Below are 16,976 nucleotides of genomic sequence, written 5' to 3' on the forward strand. Positions count from 1 at the left end.
GACAATCCGAAAATAATTGAAACCAGGTTCTTGGAATGTTTTCAAATTGGTGTTTATCTATGATTTTAAAGCCTAAGTGTGCTTTCTAATATTTTGAATTGTTTTATATTATGTACTTTTTGTAGAATTTGGTCTGAAGTAAACAATTTTTTTTATAGATTTTTTTGTTAATGCGTATCGGCTGTCATTTACACAAACCGGCTGGAAATTGGCACATATCGACCGAAAGCTTGCATGTAGTGTCCCTCCGACACACTAGCTTGGTCATGGGGGATAAACATGCAGAGATAAATCCTTAAAAGGGGTAGGTTTGAGAGAAAACAAAAAAAAGAATATTACTCTTCCTTTGTCAGTAGTTTGAAGTCTGCAAAAATTCTTCTCTTCATTTTAAAAATTTTGTTTGTTTGTGTATCGACTGCCGTTCATGCATACTGGCCCGGCATGCTAGCTTGTCCATTCACAGTCCTGATCATAGAGTTATAAACAACAACTAGAGAGCACTGGCCTATATACGTGACCCGCGGCATGTGCGCAGGCGGCCATTTTCTAAGTTGACAAAACAGGCATCCCACAGCGTGTGTTTGTGCGGCCATTTTGTAAGTTGACACAACAGCATCGCGTATAGCGTTCAATAAACACACACTCCAACGTATTCTTCATATTCAACGTGCGTGAAGAATGGCACGCGTGTCTCCTTACGTTCCCGTCGCATTTGTGCGAGCAACATCACCAGTGCGCCCTCTAGTTCTTACATATAACTCTATGGTCCTGATACAGAGACAGCTTGAGAAATGAAGACAGTTTTTGAGAAACAGAATAAGAAACTTACTCTTCCTCTGTGAGTGGTTTGAAGTCTGCTGGACACTCAGGATATGCTTTTCTACAGGCTGGACATAAACCATTCTCATCTGTTCGAATACGATGCCAGCAGAATCGACATATCTACAGGGAAAACACAAAAATAATTCATCAATCAGCATAGGTCACAACCTGCAGCCGTTTAAAGGAAGCGGTCTAAACATAAGATCCTCCTTTTGACCTACAAGAGTTTGCATGGAATGGCACCAGGATACATCACCGATCTCTTACAACAATATAAACCTTTACGTCAGCTTCGATCTTCCTCACAGAATCTCCTATCTATTCCTACTCATGCATCCACTAGTTTCTATGGTCAACGAGCATTCAAGCAAGCAGCACCAAGGCTATGGATCAACTTGCCTGAACCCATACGTCGTGCTAACTCTCTTCCTGTGTTTAAGAAGGTCTTGAAGACCCATCTTTTTAAACAATAGCTCTTTTGCTTAATCTTTGGTTGTTTTAATAATGTTTAGCCCAGCTGTATGGTTTTAATTGTAAATAATAATAGCCAGCTGCTGAGGATCTTGGCCGAGGGTGAATCGTGCTGGTAACCTCTCCCCTCTTGTATTTTTTTATCATCTCTTTTTTAAATACCTATTTGTTATTAGTACGTATTTTGCTTATCTGCTAAGTATTTTTTAGTGTTTTCTCTTCATATTTTTATGTGTAGCTGTTTTTTATATTTGTGTACAGCTCTTTGAGGCATCGCATAAAGCGCTTTATAAATGTTCTTTTATTATTATTATTATTATTAAATGTAGAGTACGCTAGTGTTCTCGCCAGGTTTACTCAAAGTTGTTGGACACTATGAACCAATTTTTTTTGTCGAAGCACGCTGAATTGAAAACATGGACTTTGGAATGCTTTCTACTTGGTGTTTATCTTGGCTTTAAAAGCCGTACTGACATTCTATATGGTTTTGTTTTCATATTTGTCAGTTTTTTTGGGTTGTTGTACCAACCTAACTTTGCGCAAATCGACACGCAAACACATGTATCGGCCCAATACGCAAGCTTGTGCATGAGGAGAATCCTGGTAATCACAGGAATGTACAAGGATTTGAGGCATTGCATGGTGAGGTAGCAATATATATTTGGTTTGCTGTAACACCACGGTGTGTATCTACTTGCCAGGTAGAGTTTGTTCATAGAGAACTGTCTTGCTTTATTCTGCTTCCGCGGAGTAGATTATTCGGGTGTTCGGGAGACTTCTCAGTTCTGAAAAGAACTGTCCTGCTATTAACTATAACCCGCTGCTATTAACTATTACCCGGGCGGATGGTATAGAAATAGGCTGGGACTACTACTTTAGCTTATAGGATCGTAATTAACTGTACTGCCGCGGAGTCAGTTCTTGAATTGGTCTCAACGTTTCGACTAGCTTGCTCTAGTCATCGTCAGGAGACTGAATATATAAGGAATATACAAGCTACTCAAAAATTGAAACTTACCTGATAACCACAGGTACAGGGGTAGAAGTTTATATCATCAATCTCCAATGGTTCCATGCACAGGGGACACTGCAAGAAAATCAGACAAGACTTTTATGATCAGTCACATGTATTCAAAAATCTACACCTGAGCTGCTGACATTGGCAGCTTGCAATCAGGGAGATCTGTTACAACAGTCAGGGAGATATTTAGAAATACAATGTACATTCAATAAAGAGGGAAAATGTTTCCATTACCAGGGGTGGATTTCACAAAGAGTTAAGATAGTCTTATTGCTCGTCTTAAAGGACTGGCCTTAAGTTGTTAATATCTCCTAGAACTATGTAGTCTTAAGTGACAAATAGTCCTCACTCTTTGTGAAATTGACCCCAGGAAGAACCCATCAGAACATGGAAAGATTTGTTTATTTTCAGTGAATTTTCTGCAGAATTAGCGAGAGCTGCCAGCTCTAGCATTATTTGACATTGGTCGAGATTTAAAGAAAGAGAGACTTACGTCATCGGGCTCAGTTACGTGTTCCATGTGGTTAGTTGCTGATTCGGGCTTCATTGTTGGCAAATTATGTTCCGAGAAGATTCAATACAAGGGTTTAACTGCAGAATAGATGGCTCCTCAAAGATTTATGCTTTACAGTTTTCACTCTGAAGACAAAAGGAAATGAAAACATTGATGTAAAACAAAACAAAAATTTCCAAGAACTTTTGTTGTACCTCGGCATATCCCTCCACTTATCAGGTTATGTCTTGAGACTACCCACCCAAGATCATCTTTGAGAGGGCAAGGCCATTTACGTTACTGCAAACAACCCGCCCAAGTCTAATTTGAGCAAGCAGGACTGGAGTTTAATCTTTTGGCATGTTGAGGGGGCAAAGCTATTTTCATTTCTCAAAGGGCACTTCCATTGGAAAATCTTAAAGTCTACTAATCAGGGAAATTGTTTAACGAGCAGCAAAGCCATGACCACACCAAGTTCCAGGCCCGAACATTGTTTGTGCTCACTGAGACTGCACGCTAATACTGAACAGTAGGCCTAAATGACGATTTCACGTACATGTGTACAGGGTACGAAATTAAGAAAATTTGCTGATTGCCCCCAGGGCAACCAGCAACTGAAAATAGGTTGCCCACAAGAAAAATAGGTTGCCCGAAAAAAAAAGAGATAAAGGTAAGTCTTACTCTAACTCTTGACAAAACCAGCGTCGGTATCACTTCTTACATGTTTTGGGTTTTTACCCAACGTGAAACCAAACTTTAAGAGGCTCATTGTTATTCTTTGTGTCATGCAACTTTCGTAAATATTAAAACTGTCAGTGTCAACCACCCAAATTAAAGTAGCGAGTGGATCTGCGCTCATACATGCTCGCTAGCTGTTCCCACACGCTTGTTATGTGCGCGTGCAGCATAACACGCGTGGCACCAGTGATCCCCGGAAAAGCGCAATTTCTAGAAAGCGCGTGTGCCCGAAGCCTCCATTCATTGTGTTTATCATTTGCAAGCTGGTCCCGCGCGCGGCACACTGTGCAGCATGACAACTGCGCGGCACCAGCGGTTGCTGGAAAGCGCAAGTGCGACCAGGATCAGCGGTGCAAACGTTCAGTCCCAACAATAAAAATGACCCAACTATGTGTTTTGCTACACAGCAAAGATGGTAAGTAAAGGCCCATATATCTGCAGTTAGGCTGATTCTATAGTTGGGACAGAACAAGAACGTGAATTCCAATTGTAAATGCTGTACGTGTACCCTACGCACGTGCATTACTGTCCTGCTATTACACAGCACTGCAATTTTAACCGCGCTGTGCCATCGCATATTATTTAATACGTGAATGATGATGCTGGAAAGTTCTCACATGGCTCGCGGTCCGGTTGACGTCGTGGAATATACAAAAATGGTTGAACATCATAAATATTTTTTTTGTGTGGAAAATTCAAACGATCTTTGGAGCTGGCACAATATAAGCAGGTTAGGCCTAAATTGTTGTTTTTCATAAGGTTGCCCGTCGGGCAACGGCGACACATCACAGGTTGCCCGGATGATTTTTTGGTTGCCCCGGGCAACCGTTAATTTCGCACCCTGGTGTAGCAACTGTAATATGTTTTGTGCAGCATGTAATCACTCAAAATCATGATTAGCATAAAACCTTACTTGGTGACAAATAATGAGGAGAGGTTGATGGTATAAAACAATGTGAGAAACAGCTCCCTCTGAAGTGACATAGTTTTCGAGAAAGAAGTAATTTTCCACAAATTTAATTTCGAGACCTCAGATTTAGAACTTGAGGTCTCGAAATCAACCATCTAAACGCACACAACTTGGTGTGACAAGGGTGTTTTTTCTTTCATAGTTATCTCGCAACTTCGACAACCAACTGAGGTCAAATTTTCACAGGTTTGTTATTTTATGCATATGTTGAGATACACCAAATGAGAAGACCAGTTGGTCTTTGACAATTACCAATACTGTCCAGTAAGCTTGGGCGATATCGATTTATTTTATTCACGATATATCGCCGACAATATATCGCGATATTCAATATAATCGCGATTAATGAAATTTGACATCATCAGTCTTAAAACTCCAAGTGAAAGTTGTAGAAGAGACAGTCCTAGCATAAGAGGTGTTCTAATGACCTATTCTTCTGGTTTTACTCCAAACCTATGGGGTGCAAGATGTCTCAGCTAGCAAATACATCGCGATATTTAATCGATATATCGATATATCGCGATTATTGCGATATATTGCGATATATCGATATTTCGATTCAAACCAAATCCATCCAATATCGAACTTGTGTCCAAATTAATATCGCGATATTCGATAATATCGTGATACAAGCTTACTGTCTAGTGTATTTAATGCTATACAATCAAATTTGATCATTGTGAATCATGTTTACTTTAAATAAAAATACCACATGCAACATCACATGTATACACAGAGGCTTGTCAAATATGTGCAGGTTGGTCAAATGTACAACAGAGAAAGGTTCTTGGTCTTGTCTGAGAACAATTGGGTGCGTTCGATAAGCTTCCCTGGGTCGACCCCGCAGTGCTCACTCGGGTGAGAGGAGCTAATCGAACGATCACACTCGTCCTCTCGTGGTGACGGCATGCACCTCAGGTCACCCCCAAGTGACCCACTCCACAAGCAGGGCACTGGGGGCTGACCCCGCTGAGCCCCGTCAAAGCTATTCGACCCAGGGAAGCTGGATCCACAATCATATCGGATTGTTGGAAAGCGTTGATCCCACCACTGGCGCTCATACTCAAAATATTGAGTGCCAGTGGTGGCAGATCAAGAGGAGTCTGCCGAGCATCCACGCTACCAGCTCTACCGACGGCTTCGGTTTCCGGTTGGCCGAATACATGTGGCGCCGTCAGAATGCCCTGGTCGACCACTTCGACCAAATCCTCAGTGACATCTTGCTGTTGTATAAACCACCAAAACGACTACCCTAATTTAAGGCACTGCTCCGCAGAAACGCCAAACAAATAAATCCAAAGATAGAATCATAGTTAACCAACCAACACATTACCGTTTATTAATTTAAATAACTTCCAAGAAAAACGTCCCATTTCGATTAATAATGCAACATGATCCCTAACCTAAAACATACTCAAAAGCAACTGGTGACCCCAAGTTCAAATAAGGCAAAATGTCCATATCATCCAACTGCATACATTACATGAAAGTTGGACTTCATTTCCCCTTATTTTTGCAGGGTGGCTAAAATAAGAGATGACTCAATACCCCCGCCGTACAGACCCTTAGGCTAGTTCAACCTGCTTATTATGCAACGTTGGTCAGTGTATTGAAACCATAACAGCCTATTCTGATAACATTACATTACATTCATAAACGCACGTGGTTATTTTGTGGTTTGTTCGAATTTCCCTCCATCCTCCCTCCCTCCCCTCATCCCTTCCCTAAATAATTTCAGTCTACCCATATCGGAAATGAATCAGTCCTAGCGATTTTTTTCTTTGCGCATGGACGATGACCGACTGATTGGAGCGTTGAACAACAACACTCACACACACAAACAGCATAAACATGGCGGAGTTCGATGTCACTGGGAGTCAAAAACGGTCCAATTTTGACCTTTGTTTACAAACTGTTACGTTATTTTTCTCTCTTTTTTTTCTGGATGTATATATGCGGTAACCCTTCTTCTCAGGTAAGAAAAAAATTCAGTGGTTTTGGAGTTAATTAACGGCGGATAAATTGGTGGCGACGACCGGAAGATTATCCATTGACTAACACATAATAATATTTACAAGTAGGTCCTGCACCAGTTATGGTATTTATTGTTAGTCAACATTGCAACACTTTATAATGACAATACTATTACAAGGGTAATTCCCTTTCCACCCCCTTTTTCATTCCCTATCGTGCCTTATGCATAGGCCTAGTTCTCTATGTTGTAGATAATAATTCTTCCAATAATTACTAAGCAAATCAAACCATTTATTAATGCATTTTTTTTTCCCACACATCATTCCTGATACTTTTTGGAAATTATTTGCCTACAGTACATGAAATGGCTCAAATGTGTTGTTACTTTGTCACCAATTCTGTTAAAATCTCAATTATTTTCTACACTAGGCATGGAACTGTTTGAAACCTGGAACAACATATTCTGCCGCTTGCTTGATTGATTGTTTTTGCTTCGATCATCTGACATGAATATGATTTAATTTTGTTCATAATTTCTTTCTTTTCAAAACTGACAACCACCGGGTTAATAATGTTTGTATTAATATCTGTACATCATTTATTTATATTTTGTCCATAAGAATAAATAAAACAAAAACCTGCTTCATTCAACTACGTTATTTCACACTAAATAACTGAATATCGAATAACAACTTAGAAAATGTTTCCGCATGACGCCACAACTTTTTCAATTGATTCGAAATAAAATAGTATCTATTTAATTTACCTGAAATGAGATATCCCTTTTTGAAAAAATGAGTGAAAAAGGGGTGGCGCCATACGGAAAGTTATCCAACAACTCATAAAGACAAAGAAAAACTTGTTGAAAATCTTTCTTTTCCCTTTTCAAGTTTACATTCAACTTTAAAAAAATTACTGTGAATGTGACGCCGTTCAATAACTCATCATGCTCATCTCATGGTTAAAGTATGATAACAACATCAATAATATGTGGTTATTTTTATAATCTTTGATAGAATATGATGAAACATTTTATTTATGTGAAACTTCGTCACTATGTCACAATCAAACAAATCATGTGACATTCACTGACCAAAAGTAAAACCCTCCAATTTCAAAATTCATCATAGAAATTTAAAACATCAAAATTGACACTAAAAACTCTTGCAAATTTGCAATTTCTTTGCACAAACGTACACCTTTATGGTCTACCAACATATGGAGACATCCAAATCAAATAAACACAACCAATTATGGGTCAATTTGACGGGAAACAAATGAGTGTACTGTAAATTAAACTTGACAAAATAAACTAAACAACAGTGCGGTAAACTGAATGGGAGTTTGTTGAGTGAGAGAGGGAGTGTACGTACACACTAATTCCGACTTGATTTATTTAACCAAAACTTCTTAAAATTAACCCCGTAATAATATTCTGTCTTGTTATATGTTTTCTTTGATATGTAAGGAATATAATGTGTGAAAATGGTGAGGAAAATAGAACAGAAACTGTGACATTTACTCACCGAAATTCGGAGTACAACAGCGGGAACTGCTACCAGATTATTACGTTTTATACTAGTGCGCATGAGCGTGGTGGAAAGTCCCGGATGAAGGGAAGGGAATTGTGGGTAAAACATGGCCGCGCCCACGAATGACTCACAAAATAACATAACAACGTAACGCAGTGTTTTTTACTCTCATAAAAGGTTGCTTTTATAGAATTTGAATTAAGGAAAGTGTGCCATGATACATCTGAAATAGTCAAGATGTCATTCAAAAGAGATGGAGACGATCCAAGTCAGTTAAATCTGCTAAAGGTAGGCTTGAGTCTATTCTTTAAAATTTGATGCAATTTTTCATACACAGGCCAATGGTAGTGTATAGGAAGTGCCCAGTTCTCGGACAAACCCACTATTCTATTTTGAAAATGCATCGAAATTACCAAGTTAACACATGTAAATGCAACCATCCCAAAAACATGTTTAAGAGATAGGATAACTTTCCGTATGGCGCCACCACTTTTTCACTCATTTTTACAAAAAAGGATATCTCATTGAGGTAAATTAGATACTAAATAGGCAGTTTCATCAAGTTGATTTTACGTGTACCAAAACACACACACACACAGCCCCGAAAAAAAAGAACGAAATATATTAAATCATAACTCACATTTTGTACAACTCACAACTATGAGACTTGACAGCAGGCAGGAGCATTCTCTCCCCGTGCTTACATTTCAAAAATATTCGAAATCGGATGAATAGTTTCGGAGATATTGTAAACAAAAGAGAGCAACGACAAAAAACAGAAGCTTGGCCTGGCGTGCAGCGCCCATTCGTTTGTGCATGACGTCAACTTTGAACCCCGTGGACAACGGATTTCGGAAATCTTCGGAAAGCGCCGAAGAAGCCCGAAGACGGTTTTTTGCGATGCGGGAGCACATGTTTACACAAAATGAGATAACGATTACATCATCGTGTAGCCGATAAAATTCCGCACATCGTACAGCTAGTCGCATAGCTTTTACCATAAAAACCTATTTTTGTCGGCGTTTTCCATTTTTTGAATCAAGATTTCTTCCAGAGACAATCATCAAAATTGAATGCGACTTTGTCAGTGCTAATTCCCATACTTTTAAGTTTAACTTGTGAAAATTTGGTGTAATTTGATTATGTTTTCTTCTCCCGCAGAAAGGTTTTGTTAGACCATTTCTTGCAAAGTTGTCCTAAATACGCACGATTGTACATGTACGTCGTACTCGTACATCTTCGTGTTTCCGTGATGTGCCACCACAAGAGGGCGTGTGTTACAATAAGTTTGATAGGCCGGGGCTCTAATAATAGAAAGCTGGAAAGCTGCCCGATCTTGTTTCTTTGATAATTTCTACGTTCTGAATTGATAATAACAGACTGCTCATCTTGAGTCAAAAGAAACTAGTATTGTTATATACTTTTAAAGGCCTATACTAATTGAAACGAAAGTTGAACAAAAAAATTGATTGTATAATTATAGCCATTGGTTTTTAGAAATTGTCTTTGTAAATATAACAAAAATAATCGATGTATACAAATGCCTTCATCCTCAAGTTTTTTAAAGATTGTTCTAATGTTTTACTGTGTTAATGCTACAATTTTAAATCAAAGGATCAACTGATCTTAAATTAAAGGAAACACCAGTCATAAACTCTTTAATTTTATTCCATTCTGGTTAATTCAATAATGCTATTTGTTGACATAATTAATAAAGAATATTCACACAAACACCTGCAAAACTTAACACATATTTAATTTTTATAGTTAACAATTTTCCCCACGATGCCGCTCCTCAGTTTGATTCACAAAATATCACTTTTTGCCGTTCATAAAAAATCGTACTAGCGCCTCAAAGCACAGTTTGTAAGAGATAGAGGGCGCTCGCCTAGTGTGCGCCCTCTATTGCCATAGGCTGTGCATTAAACTTGGCCGTGGCCGATATGAAGAAAAACATAAGAATTAAACTTGAACACGGGTACGTTTTTTTCACGATCCACGCTCATTAAAAACGGTATATCTCTGCAACCAAACATCCGATTTCAAAATTTTAAATTGATTTTTACTTCTAAGAATACACCTTAACAGACTACATCTTGTCAGAGAAAAAATCACCTGCATTAAATTTGACTGAAACTGCCTATACTAAATTATTTCATATCGAATGAAAAAGTGGTGGCGCCATACGGAAACTTTTCCAAGAGATATTATAATAATAATAAATTTGCATTTACTTAAAAGTTAATTTTATTTTAAAATTAGATTCTAATTTTAAAATAAAATTAACTTTTAGAAATGTTTTTTATTTATTTTTATAATAATAATTGATTGGAAAATGGATCATTTTATTTGACCGGTGACCTCCATGGTAAAATCAACTCAAACACTGTTCCATCGGCAACTTTTTTTAGCACCCTCTTTAAAAAACAAAAGGTTTATTATTAAACAATTATGCTGGAATATCTATATGACAATATTTTGAATGCTCCGGGAGGATCAATGTCTCAGGTCTTTGACCCCCGCCGGAGCAGTACAACTATTGTAACTAGAAAATCTTGTGAATGTAAGTTAAAACGTCAAATTACAAAGCATGTAATTGTGTTGATACAATAATGATAATAATGACTTGTTAGTGTAAACTGTCCTTGTTTTTTTACAGAAACGTCGAGTATCGGACCTGTTAGCTGAAAATATCCCAGAGGAAGAAGCATTTTTGATGCGAAATGGAAGGTGAGCTTTTGAATTTGATGCCAATGCTCTACCAACTGAGTAGCCTGAATATTGGCAGTCTCCCGTTTATTTAAACGTTGGCAAATATTAAGCCATTTTTGCAGGTCCTTTTGTTTGGAAAGCAGTTTGCAACAGCTAATTCTTTTTTCTCTTTTATTTAATTGTAACATTTTATTCTGTTGCATTTTCTCGACAGATATGCCTGCATGGTTTGTCATTATCGCCCAGTGTTTAATACAATACCCAATCTTGTAAGCCACCGAAGCGGCAAAAAACATCGCAGTGGTAAGCATATTTATATGAATATAGTTTTTGAGGCATTGTATGGTGAGGTATCTATGTATATTCAGCTTGCGGTAACACCATGTGTATCTACACTGCTGCGTAGATTTTGTTCTTTGAAAAACAGGTTTAGCTTTTTATTCTACTGCCGTGGAGTTAACTTCAGAATTCAGGAGACTACCCAGTACTTTGTGTTCTGAAAGAACTGTCATGCTAATATTAACAGTGGTCCGCTGGCCAGATGGCAGTTAAATCACCAGAGGACCAGTAAAAATTCACTCCAAGAGGTTCAGCTGACTAGTTTAGTGTTGTGGGAGTGACGTGGCCGAGCGGTTAAGAGCACCGAATTCAAACTCTGGTGTTTCTGATCAGCAGAGTGTGGGTTCGAATCCCCAGCCGTGACACTTGTGTCTCTAAACAAGACACATAACCATTGCTTCGTCCTTCGGATATGACGTAAAGTCATTGGTCCAATGTGTTGTGTAAATGCATGTAAAAGAACCCAGTGCATTTATCGAAAAGAGAAGGGGTTCGTCCCGGTGTTCCTGGCTGGATTGGCAGCATATTGCGCCACAGCACCTTGTAAACTATTACATGGTGCTTAAGGATTAGGTCTTATATCTCGAAATTCGCCCCACTCCTTGCAGTAATAATACCTGGCGCTTTGTATCCTTTGGCAAAAGGCACGCTATAAATACGATTATTATTATTATTGTGATTATTTGAGGAGCAGCCCTATTTCATTTGAAAGATTGACTATTGAAAAAGCCAACGGACAAGTAAAGTGACAAGCTAACTGGTCCTGCTGGTCGGTTACTGGCAAAGTAAGAGGAAAACCTCAGATTGCTAAACTGCTGTGCCCCATCAAAAACAAAGGTCATGGCCTGGCGAGCGGATCAACAAAATTTGTCATGTTTAGATATGGGGGCCATCATTGCTGAAGTGCAATCTGGGGGAAATCTGTGCTTGGTGGCACAGTGTGCTGACCCGCCCGGCTTCACCCGGTTCCACCCATCATGGTTTCAAAACCTGAATGCACCCTTTGTATTTATTATGCAATCATAAGTTTTGTTATTCACAATTGTTTGGAAGGTTTGGAGGCGTACTACGCTAAAAAACGTGACTTGATGAGAGAAGCTGAGGAGAGAAGGCAGTATCGGGAGCTAATGAAGCAAGAAAAGGGTCGAGTCGTACACGAAAAGGTAAAAAGGTTATGCATGTTTGCTGAAGGTCGAGTGATTTCCTCGAATCACGATGGTTCCCCATGCCTTTCTGTCCCCCATTGCCGACTTGAAATCTGCTGATTCCAGACCCGTGTCCATTTTAAGAATGTCAGAGTACGTTAGTGCAGGTCTACCAGGTTTCCTCCTCCCATGCTTAGGTGTCCACAGAACAATATTGGACACTGGTGCGTCTTTGCTCCTGTAGCAGTGGCCAGCAAAACACATCCTTAAAGGCAGTGGACACTATTGGTAATTGTCAAAGACTAGCCTTCACAGTTGGTGTATCTCAACATACAAATAAAATAACAAACCTGTAAAAATTTGAGCTCAATCAGTCATCGAACTTGCGAGATAATAATGAAAAAAACAAAACACCCTTGTCACACAAAGTTGTGTGCGTTTAGATGGTTGATTTTGAGACCTAAACTTGAGTTGAAATCAAATTCCTGGAAAATTACTTCTTTCTCGAAAACTATGGCACTCCAGAGGGAGCTGTTTCCCACAATGTTTTATACCAACAACCTCTCCCCATTACTCGTCACTGCTCAGTGTCCACTGCCTTTAAGGTTATAATTGTAATTTATTTAAACGGAAAGCACAAAATGTAGTTACATGCAGGTGTGGCAGGAGATTGTGTGCCCCCCCCCCAAAGAACAAAGCCATATCATTTTTGCTGATAGAGCCTTCTCAGTATATAGACCCGAACTGTGGAATAAACTTCCCAATCACATCAGGGACATAACGTCCTTCAACACATTCAAGTCACTTATGAAAGCCGCCTTGTTTCAGGAGTCCTAACGACAATGACTTATTTATTTCTTCTGTGCCGTGAGCCTTTGAGCAAACCTTTGATTTAGGCGCTTTATAAATATTAATGATTGATTGAAAGTGCTGTTTTTGATGAATCATTACATGTGAATCATTTTTTTTTAACAGGATGAAGATGCTTCCCCATTGTTGACTCAAACAAGAAAAGCTACTCATCACGCATTGCTGACTTCCGTTCCCTACAAGGGTTACAAAAGCACCTCAACGACTGTGCAGGGGCAAACGTTTTCTGAGAAAAGAAGATCTTTCTTTCAAACGGTGTTTGCAAACTCCCTGCAGGGTGGAGTATGGCTGCCTTCTGCCTCTCAGAAACAAGCGTTACCGGGAAACGGAGGTAGCTCAATCAACAACCAACCACCTGAAACCCCCTGTGCTGGTAATACGACGAGGGATGAAGCTTCAGTTAGTCAAGATGGCGACGTCGCTGAGGGTGATCACCAGCAGGGGGTCAAGAAACAATCGGACGATTCCTTTACCCCAAGAACGTCTGGAGTTCCACTGACTCTAACTGAGAAGCGACAGCCAGCCACATTCGAGCTTAAGCCCTACGTACCAAAGAACCAACGGAACAGACAAGATCAAACGGAGGAACTCCTTCCGTCAGAAGAGGCAACAGCTCCTGCCCCTAATGTTAAGAGTGAGGATATTCCTATAAAAGAACCATTGTATTTTGAATCCCTGCCTACGGATGATGTAAGCGAGGAGATCGTTTCAAAGCCAGATGAAGCGGAGTTGAAACAGACAGTGCCAATACCTTCTAAGAATGAACCCATACATGGCAAGAAGGTGAAGAAACACTCAAAACATCACAAGGCAGAAAGCAAAGTCTCTGAGGATGCAAAGTCTAAAGAGGAGCGAGAGCAGTACTTCAAAATGACCAGGTAAGACGCAGATATGTTCCCCCACCCCCCCCCCTCCCAAATGATCCAATACTTTAGCACACTACTTTCCTCTTGTACAAAAGTACTCTCCCACTCTCCCCCCCCCCCCAAAAAAAAAAAAAAAAAAAAAAAAAAATCCCCTGAAGATCTTCTGAGATTCCAGGCACACACTGAAGACACAATTGGGAGATTTTGAGAACAAAATATTAAGTGACGTTTGAACAAAAGCCCCTGATATTGTACAAGGTAATACCAAGAGGCTTTGAACTCTGCACGCGGGCAAAATGTTAAGAAAGCAAATGCAGCATGCAAAATGTTAAGGAAAGAAATGCAGCTTGATCATTAATAAATGGTTGGGCTTATGTTTCTGTCATGGTTGGATCCACTTTTTTTTTCCAGCCAAGCCTCGTCATGATGGCAGACATTTGTCTTAAAGAAAATCAATAGACAGACTCTAAGGTGGCTACAGCCATGGCTACAGCTGGATTAACAGGTCATCATGCATTGCAGTATAGGATGTAGCTGTAGCTGCCAGTTCGGATCTGTCCTAAAGCTGTGTCCATTAAATAGCTATCAGTGGCTATGGTTGGATACTGAAAAGGCCTATTCTTCAACCTTGTTGTTGAAACCGTAGCCGTAGCCGTAGGTGAAGACATCTAGTTCCTTCAAAGACAAATTTGCAAATACCTATTGCGCAAGCGCTAATTGTTGGATTAGGTTCATGCTGGTCTAGCTAGCAACTAGCAATCAAACTTGATCACAAGTTAGACCAGCATGCACCTCATTCCAATTCTAACATACGCATATCAAGTATTTGCGAAAAGGTCTATGAAGGAAGAATGGTTCCCTTAAGAAGGTATAATACAGTGTATTTGATATTTGTATATATTTTTTTTTTTCTCTTTTCTCAGTTCAGGTTGGAAGAGTGATTGGAGGGGAGGTTGGGTAAAAGATGAAGACGTCGAGTTTGACTCTGACGAGGATGAACCGACTCCGATAAACAATTGAGACCTCTGCCCCATCCCAAAAATTATTAACAACCGTTTCAGACAATCACTCCAGAGTCATGCCGAACCAGATTCCAAATTAATTACATGAAAAGTTTGACGTCTGAACATTTTGAACCAATCTTTTTATGTTCTGATGAACAAATTTGAAATTATGGTAATTTTTTCCATATTATGATGAATGTAATTTTACATATCTCCCTGATTGTTATACAAAATCTGGGATAAAGAATATTTTGGTTTCTACCCATATACACGGATGTGTGTTAGCACTGTATGTTCAGTACTTTCCTGAGTTTTGTGAAAAGAATCACAGGCTCGGATGGGATTTGCTGCTGAAACATAGGATTCAAACTGCCTCTGGCTACCGGGCAATATCGACGGTCTAGTTGGTATGACACTGCACGAGAATTTCAAAGGTCGTGGGTTTGAATCCAAAGGTCTGAGTATACAGTGCTATTACATATCAGTGTATATGGGTAAAACCAAAATAAATAATAAACAAATAAAAATAAATAAATAAATAGATAAATAAGCAGTAATAAATAAATAATAAAACTATTAATAAATAATAAAACACAATAAATTATGTTTTTAAATTTCTTATTTTTAAGATCAAATTCATAAAAACATGAAGCTAAATACTGCAGTTGGTCTTTAAATCCATAAATAAATGTTAAGCAGGCTTCGTAAGCATTCATGCTTGCAAGCTTTCATGCTTTGCACCCACAGTTCAGTTTATAATATCCCTGAACCTTTCATTGTAGAAACTGCAACTGACTTACATCACTGTAGTTAGGCCGCTATGCCCATGACAAGAAGTGTCAACTCTTCAAGAAACCCCTCCCCCTCCCTCAAAGTTTAGCTCCTCAGAGAGTGAAGTTTATTTTAAAGGAACTTTACAGAATTGGTTTTGCTAGCAAAACAGTTGCTGGCAGTGTAAGCACTTTATGTATAAATCCACCATATACATGAACTGAGATCGATCGTCCATCTGGGTCACGAGAGAATAGTGAAAAACCGATTACAAATTTTACATTGCATCGATGCCAAAACAAAAATGAATAAAACGCTCACTGAGCGATAAACTCCAAACGCGAACTTAGATTATTTATTTCTCATCAAATATGAAATTTCAGACAGAAATATTTCAAGGGATGTTTTCTACTATCATCATCATTAGACCGTCTATATTTTATGTAAATCTGTGATCTTCACGATTTTTGTTTCCTACCAATTCTGTAATGATCCTTTAAGCGTTGTGTTAAAACAAAGTTGTGTTTAAATAATAAACAAAGTATTTCCACTTCACACTGCATGCTAATGTGAAACTTAGTTTACCTATTCATGTTTGCTATGTTGTGTTGTCATTAACTAGTCTTCGAGAAAGACTCTGCTACGAAAACATATTGTGGACAGATAGCGCACCATTTAAAATGGGTTTGCATTGTTGTTTCACCCGGTTACCTAAACCCGGTTAACTAAAACAAGTTATAACTTAAGTGTTCAAATGAACGACTGTTGGTTGTTGGTTAAGATCTTCCTCACATAAATAGAATTTGAGGCATTGTATGGTGAGGTATAAATTCAATATATATTTGTTTTACAGTTACACCTCACAGTTACCTATATTTATGTAGCAAAACATATTTTATGTACATTTGTTTAATATTGTTGATGTTGGTCTGAATAAAAATGTTGAGGAAAACATTTGATGTTACAGTGAGTTTTTTCTTAGTCTTATTGGGACTTGATTATTCACTGCTTGATTACATTAATTTTTCTTGCAATACCTTAATTAATTTAATGAAACTTATACTTTCAAGGATTTATAAAAGTAATAGTTTAGAAGTTTTAAAAGGCAGTGGGCACTATTGGTAATTACTCAAAACAATTTTTAGCATAAAACCTCACTTGGTAACGAGTAATGGGTAGAGGTTGATATTATAAAACATTGTGAGAAACGGCTCCTTCTGAAGTGACGTAGTTTTCCATGAATTTGAT

General features: G+C 38.6%; 3 protein-coding genes across 3 annotated transcripts in view; 1 reads left to right on the forward strand and 2 right to left on the reverse strand.

Annotated features, from left to right (window-relative positions):
- LOC139942833 (CCR4-NOT transcription complex subunit 4-like) overlaps positions 1-8,075 on the reverse strand; it is a 32,916-nt gene extending 24,841 nt beyond the window's left edge. Inside the window, exons 1-4 of the mRNA XM_071939616.1 lie at positions 8,016-8,075; positions 2,808-2,953; positions 2,312-2,380; positions 830-942 (exon numbers count right to left, since the gene is read on the reverse strand). Coding sequence (XP_071795717.1) covers positions 830-942; positions 2,312-2,380; positions 2,808-2,861 — 236 coding nt within the window. The 5' untranslated portion in view covers positions 2,862-2,953; positions 8,016-8,075. The remainder of the gene's footprint in view (positions 1-829; positions 943-2,311; positions 2,381-2,807; positions 2,954-8,015) is intronic.
- LOC139942835 (protein AATF-like) overlaps positions 1-16,976 on the reverse strand; it is a 43,242-nt gene that overhangs the window by 2,925 nt on the left and 23,341 nt on the right. The window lies entirely within an intron of this gene.
- Positions 8,127-16,682, forward strand: LOC139942842 (uncharacterized). Its single transcript, XM_071939632.1, has 6 exons — positions 8,127-8,309; positions 10,681-10,751; positions 10,948-11,036; positions 12,126-12,235; positions 13,193-13,965; positions 14,877-16,682. Exons 1-6 carry the CDS (start codon positions 8,259-8,261, stop codon positions 14,971-14,973), a joined length of 1,191 nt encoding a protein of 396 aa, XP_071795733.1. The 5' UTR covers positions 8,127-8,258; the 3' UTR covers positions 14,974-16,682.

Source organism: Asterias amurensis, chromosome 10 (assembly GCF_032118995.1).
Source record: "Asterias amurensis chromosome 10, ASM3211899v1".
Classification (NCBI taxonomy): Eukaryota; Metazoa; Echinodermata; class Asteroidea; order Forcipulatida; family Asteriidae; genus Asterias; species Asterias amurensis.

What these genes read in the sequence shown, in the direction of transcription:
- LOC139942842 (XM_071939632.1), top strand. Translation starts at nt 8,259, where the DNA reads ATGTCATTCAAAAGAGATGGAGACGATCCAAGTCAGTTAAATCTGCTA. An exon ending in TTTTTGATGCGAAATGGAAG is followed by an intron (nt 10,752 to 10,947) that starts GTGAGCTTTTGA and finishes TTTTCTCGACAG; the next exon opens with ATATGCCTGCATGGTTTGTC. An exon ending in CAGTACTTCAAAATGACCAG is followed by an intron (nt 13,966 to 14,876) that starts GTAAGACGCAGA and finishes CTCTTTTCTCAG; the next exon opens with TTCAGGTTGGAAGAGTGATT.